Consider the following 6,000-nt stretch of genomic DNA (forward strand, 5'->3'; position numbering starts at 1 on the left):
ATTATAATTGAACTAGTTGAGTTAACCACAACCCTCTTCCTTAACGTGCTGTCAACCAATCGAACTGTCACTGTCTTTCCAAATTACATGCGACGGGACGCGAAAAGCTAATGCGAGCAACCAACCAGGACCTAAGTGACAATACAGAATAACTACAAGGGTGTTTTCACGAAGCGCCATCAGCCATTTCGCTCACTCCATCCAGGCTACGCATGCTTGATCGAACGGCCGCCTCACGCCACGATCCAGAAAGGGGAGCCAGCCCGCCGCCGGAGCCGCCGCCGTCTTGCATCGCCGCCTCCGCGTTGGGCCAGCTTTGAACGAGACGAATCGATGGCTGCCGCCCCAGCCGTGTACCGGCGGGTGATGAAGGCGGTGCAGAAGCACGTCGGCGGGGGCGCCGGTAAGAAGCACTTCCGCGAGTTCGTGGCCGCCGAGTTCCGCAGCCCCGTCGGCACGGAGGCCGAGGCCAGAGCGGGGCTGCGGCTGGCCGAGGACTACGCGTACCATATCACCAGCATCCAGCACCAGAAGGTCGGTCCTTTTTTATAAATGTTTGCTATGCGGAATTTTTTGTTGCTACTTCCGATTAGAAGGTCGTACTTGTGTTCGATGAAATGCTAAAGTAGAGATTGGTACGCGGGCGCCTATTTCTATGGTAGATTTGGGCCCGAAATAGTCTGGATTTGCACAAGTTTGAATGGTTATATTCAACGAAAAGAAACTGATGTAGTGTATTACAATTGAGCATTACAGGATGTGCTTATTTGATTCCTCATTTCCATGATTCAATCTTGTTTGATCACCATTTCAGAGCGTCGTTACTCTTGTGATCTAATTTGAATGGTGATATCTGACTAATAGAGTTTGCATTTATAAGTGATTCTTATTTAATTATGTGCTAATTGTTTTGTCCATGCGTTCCAGATTCAAGTTTGAATGGTTATATTGAACAAAAAGAGATTGTTTTAGTTTATTACGGCAGAGCATTAGATGTGCTTATCTGATTCCTGATTTCCATATTTCAATCTTGTCTTATCACCATTTTAGAGTGTCGTTCCTATGGTGATCGAGTGGTGATATCTGACTAATAGAGTTTGCGTTTATACATGATAGTATGATACGGTAATATACTTGATTTCGTGCTGATTTCCTTAAACAACGACATCAAATCACCTATTTTAGATTGAACAAGTCATCCACTTGTTCATATATCCTTGTAATGGTGGCATGCTCCCATCGAATTTTTACGCACCGTGTACTCGACTAACTCTGTAAATATGCTTGATTATCCAGGAGCTGCTATTCTCGTATAATATAGCTGTGGACCGATCTGAGGAAATGAAGAAGACATTGAACAAATCTGCTGCCAGTGTAGGCCTTCAGCTTCCAGATGTCTACCAGCCATGAGAGCTTATTTTCTACAAGTCTGCTACCCGTGGTACTGTTTTCTGGGCAACTTTGCTTGACTTACGAAATTCCAGTTGTTCTGGAAAGTTTAGCTTGCTAGCTGTAAGCGCCTGTACTCTTCCCAATAATGAGCTGTAGCATTGGTTTTGTTGATGGTTTACACTACCTTGTGGCGTATTTGTTCCTTTTGAAGTTAATTTATGAGAATCCATCAATTTCCTGTTGTAATTTGCACAGAATCTAAATTGCTTTTTGGTGGGCTGCTCGTTTCTGTGACCATTCAATCCTTCATCTTTATATTACTATTTTGTGGAGAACTTCAGTTATGTCTATCTGACCTGCTTTATTACAAAGTCATGAACGAAAGCAGTCAATAGAAGTATAGAGCTGCTTAAACTCTTCTCTTGCTATGTCCACTTTTGCCATGCAAGGCACATGCCCTAGAATTCGGAATATCTAATGTAAACATGTACAAACAATACAGTGAGAGATGTGGATAATACTTCAGTTCATTACACTCTCCTTAAAAATATATTTTCTGATGTAAAGAATGAGGTCAACTCACAGTGGCCATATCTATGGACAAATACTCAAAACATATATGAGTAATACCTATCAGCTCATGTCCTTCACGGGCTGGGAAGATTCAACTTCTATCTGAGAGTTATTCTCCTTAGTATCGTGCTGAACTGTTTCATCGTCAGATATTGCATTACCTTGTGTGGATGTTCGTGCGGGGCTTGTATTTGCACTACTAATTTCCTTAGCATCGTCCTCGCTTGTTTCTTCCTTACATGCTTCCATAGCTGCTACTGATGTTCCAGCACCTTCACTTCCTTTTTGTGCCCAAGCTGGAGAAGAAGACACTGTTCTGTTGCCATCGTTCTTGCTCTTGTCATGTGAACCATCTTCAAAGGAGCCGTAGTCTATATTCTGCAGTACTGTTGGAATCTGAATCCCCCCTACGAGTACTTCCTTCTCTCGCGTCTCTATATCAATCTTCTCCCTTGCGCTAGTCACATCCAACCCAATGTATGGAGTGTAGAACCCAGCTTCCAAAGCGCCCTCACCTACCTGTGAACGGAAGTCGTTCATTGGAGGAGGGATCTTGGTGAAGAACACTTCAGCAAAGTTTTCTGCGATGCTCCTCCGGTAAGGATTGTCCTGTTTGTCATAATTGTATCTGAAGTTTTCGTATGTTGTCTGCATAATTTGTAGCTAATATCAGTAAAGCTATGCAATGTTGATATTAATATAAAGTACAACCTTAATAAGCAAAGCAAATGTTAGAAACTCCTATATCACGAACCATACGTTCATTATCTAATGAGTCCTCTATATACCTTCTATGATGGATGTTTTAATAAATTTTCCAATACGGCTCTGCCCCATTTTTTCACCATGGCAGGAAACTCACATTTTCCTGTTGTTTCTACTTGATTGACCAAGGCAGGAAATAGATATTTTCCTGCCCCTCCATCTTGGTAACTGTCACTTGGCTTTTTATGGGTGCAGGCTTTCAAAATATGCTCAAACAATAAACAAGTTTTTATGAGCAGCGAAGCAGGTTTCTATGTTTTCTGCAACATCATCTACTATGTAATGTTACAAATTGAATGGTATCCATGGGAATGATGCTTGAAGGAGATATAACACATGGCAAACGGTTCCAGTCCCAAACACACTTTGCACGCTCAACAGTACATCACCATTTTTCTGTGTGTGCAATATGATTGCACTGGGCCACCATCTTGTGCACGCTCTAGCATTGCGGGTACAATTAGTTCCATAACTTCTTAGAGACACCATTTCATATAAATAGCTAAAGAATGAAACAAACTTTGGCAAAATAGCGTATTTCACAACAATGGTGCAGCCATGTCATGGTAGTATATTGTACTGCTAGTTCAAGAGAATAGACCTAGTATTTTGTAGTGTACTCAAGTGCATTACTTGAGTCTCAAGAGCTAAATTGTAACAAGAATTTAACATTGCAGCAGAAGGAAGCAAATTTTACCTGATTAGTACTGATCAGATATAGGTGCAATACTGTTAGGCCACCAACGAACCATACAACAATGGAAGTATAGATGATCAGCACAAAAGAGTACACTTCCTTGCGCAAGGCCCTCCAGATAGAGCCACCGTTGTCTTCCCTTTCGCCATAGACATTCAGCCATGAAAAGATTAAGACGGACATGCACAGGAACGTTGATGTGGCTATGAACATGAAGAAAAAGCGGTAGTTCCTCTGCGAGGGAAGAGAAGACATTGGGATTATGATGGTTCAGTTGCAATTATCTGAGAGTGCAAATATGAATATAACTCGGTCAGTATTTCTGTATAAGACATTGTTGGGTTCTTGAAAAAACACATGTATGATGCTTAATTTTTGGTTAATCTGGTCGTTGAATGCCTGCTATTCTTCTTTGATGTCAAGTTCTCTTCGTTGTGATGAATTCTTGGAACTGTCCCTGAGGCGGTGAGGCCTCAAAAGTCAGCTGGTGGAGGATATGTTAGTGTTAGGTATAGACCTTGTAAGGTGATCTTAGCTGCAAACCTGGTCAGATAATGAAATGCTCCCACAACTTGCTATCACTAGCGGTATGCTCTAATTTGACTTAATTGGTTTAGAGAAGTTTTGTAAAGCTTGGACTACTGTTGCAACTGTAAGCACAAGTTTAAATCTCTTGGTAAACTATTTCTTTTGAGATAGCGTCCCTTTGCCAGAAAAAAAAAAGGTGATTAGGCTTGGTAACTCTACATGGAAACAACATTTGATCTTTTCTCCTGAAAATAAAGTTTGGTGAACAATATTTGGTTTTACTCTGTTAGATGTGTATCATAATATCCTATATGCCTAATGGTAGGGGAATAGATAATACTCACATGGTAGGAGAATAGAATGCCAGAATTGCAGACTTAATGCACATGGTCACTTTTGTACTTACAAGTCCAATGCACTGGCCAACCCATGGGCAGTGGTGATCAAACTTCTGGACGCAGTTGTTGCAGATGGAGCAGTGTGAGGATCGTGGTGGGCGGTACCTGAGGCAGGTCTCGCAGAACTTGAGCTTCACTGTGAAGCCATTCACGATGACATCCTTCGTCCGGCGGAACCTCATCCGTGGGGTGCCCCCCATACTCCACTCCATCGATGGCGTGGTAGGGAGGTTTCGTTCGTCGGCTTCAGGCGGCGGAGCTCTTGTGTTTCGTGGCACTATTCCCGGGTCTCTGGCCGATGTCATGAACAGGAAGAACAGGTCCTACAAATGTTTTGGTCAATATGAAACGGGTCGTTCATTCAGTGCCGCACATGGTGTATATACTGGCAATTGGAATTTTAATGCTAAACGCCTTGTTGATGTCAGTTTCAGGTGTGAAGGCTGGAAAGGTTTCTGTGTCGATCCATTGTGATTGTGGGGTATGAGTATGACAGCAGAGCTTATGACAAAGGTGCCACTGAAGATATGCAGACAGCAAAGATGAGCACTAACCACTAATGTTGTGATGATAACAATCAGAAGCGCAGCCCGGTGCATGTGTGGTTGCCCGTTGGAGCGAAAGAACTTGGACTGCATCTGGTAGCAGAAGACGATGGCTGGGCCAGCGACGAGGAACGTAGACAGCAACAGGGAGGCCGCGTCCGGCCCGAGTATAAGCCTTCCGCCACACAGGAATACCTGCAGAGACCAAGGATAATTTGTTGTGAATACACTCTGCTATCTCACACAAGAACATGGAGCTTTCAAGAACCTCATGTCAGCTGAAAGGCTGTCTACAGTCGCGCAGCTGCCATAGCGCCCAGCTCTACTGACCATGACACATAGAAGAAGGCGAAGAGGGGAGTCGAGCAAAGCATGCACTTACGTTGTTCCCCTTCCAGTCCTGGTAGAGCCGCTTGGGCCGGGACGGCGACGCCGACGACGGCTCAACCTCCGGCGGCATCGACGGCACCATCATCATGTTCCTCCGCTCGCTGTTGCTGCTTCTAGCATGGGCGAGTTTGAGAATTTTCTGTGTCTGCCTAGCTCTGGTCGACGAGACAGACAGATGCAGCCCAGCGAGCCGGCGGCAGGGACGATGACGATGGCATTGATGTCGCCGTCGTTGGGATGGTCGCACACCGTGCTGCCACCTCTGGAGTACCTCGCTGTTGTTTAAGACGTTGTTGCAGGCAGGACAAGATTTGGACTTTGGGGCGTTGAGGAAAGCGAGGGAGAAATTTGTTTGTTTGCTTGTACGTCCGGTTGGTTAGGCGCGGACAAAGGACAGGGCGGCGATCCCAATTGACCATGATGTGCACCTATCTCTTTTTCGTTTCACTCGCACTCCCGTGAAATTATGGTCGCCAAACCACAAAACGGCTAGGATGGATGGAGCTTACATTGATTATTTTTCATCTCACAGCTATGGCATTTCACGCTCGGCACAAAGCCCATTGCTGGGCCATGCTCCTGCATATCGGATTCTAAATATATTATTGAAAGGGTGTGACTATTTTTTAGTCGACTCGTTCTCGGTTAGATGATATCATCAAATCTCAGTTATAATTTATGTTGCAACTGATAACTAGCACGAATCACGAAG

At 44.2% G+C, this 6,000-nt stretch overlaps 2 protein-coding genes across 2 annotated transcripts; one reads left to right on the forward strand and one right to left on the reverse strand.

Annotated features, from left to right (window-relative positions):
• Positions 1-271: 271 nt before the first annotated feature.
• LOC124658388 lies at positions 272-1,448 on the forward strand. The gene is made up of 2 exons (XM_047196733.1): positions 272-534; positions 1,297-1,448. The coding sequence occupies exons 1-2, from the start codon at positions 334-336 to the stop codon at positions 1,408-1,410; spliced, it is 315 nt and encodes a 104-aa protein (XP_047052689.1). The 5' UTR covers positions 272-333; the 3' UTR covers positions 1,411-1,448.
• Positions 1,449-1,795: 347 nt separating this feature from the next.
• LOC124653032 (probable protein S-acyltransferase 4) lies at positions 1,796-5,525 on the reverse strand. The gene is made up of 5 exons (XM_047192087.1): positions 5,281-5,525; positions 4,908-5,093; positions 4,362-4,676; positions 3,428-3,661; positions 1,796-2,613 (listed from the first exon to the last, which is right to left on the reverse strand). The coding sequence occupies exons 1-5, from the start codon at positions 5,374-5,376 to the stop codon at positions 2,026-2,028; spliced, it is 1,419 nt and encodes a 472-aa protein (XP_047048043.1). The 5' UTR covers positions 5,377-5,525; the 3' UTR covers positions 1,796-2,025.
• Positions 5,526-6,000: the final 475 nt, after the last annotated feature.

The sequence above is a fragment of the Lolium rigidum genome, chromosome 5 (genome assembly GCF_022539505.1).
Source record: "Lolium rigidum isolate FL_2022 chromosome 5, APGP_CSIRO_Lrig_0.1, whole genome shotgun sequence".
NCBI lineage: Eukaryota > Viridiplantae > Streptophyta > Magnoliopsida > Poales > Poaceae > Lolium > Lolium rigidum.

Coding starts and splice junctions, on each gene's coding strand:
- LOC124658388 (XM_047196733.1), top strand. CDS start 334: ATGGCTGCCGCCCCAGCCGTGTACCGGCGGGTGATGAAGGCGGTGCAG. Junction 535..1,296: donor CCAGCATCCAGCACCAGAAG/GTCGGTCCTTTT, acceptor TTGATTATCCAG/GAGCTGCTATTCTCGTATAA.
- LOC124653032 (XM_047192087.1), bottom strand. CDS start 5,376: ATGATGATGGTGCCGTCGATGCCGCCGGAGGTTGAGCCGTCGTCGGCG. Junction 5,094..5,280: donor AGGACTGGAAGGGGAACAAC/GTAAGTGCATGC, acceptor TGGTCTCTGCAG/GTATTCCTGTGTGGCGGAAG. Junction 4,677..4,907: donor TTATCATCACAACATTAGTG/GTTAGTGCTCAT, acceptor AAACATTTGTAG/GACCTGTTCTTCCTGTTCAT.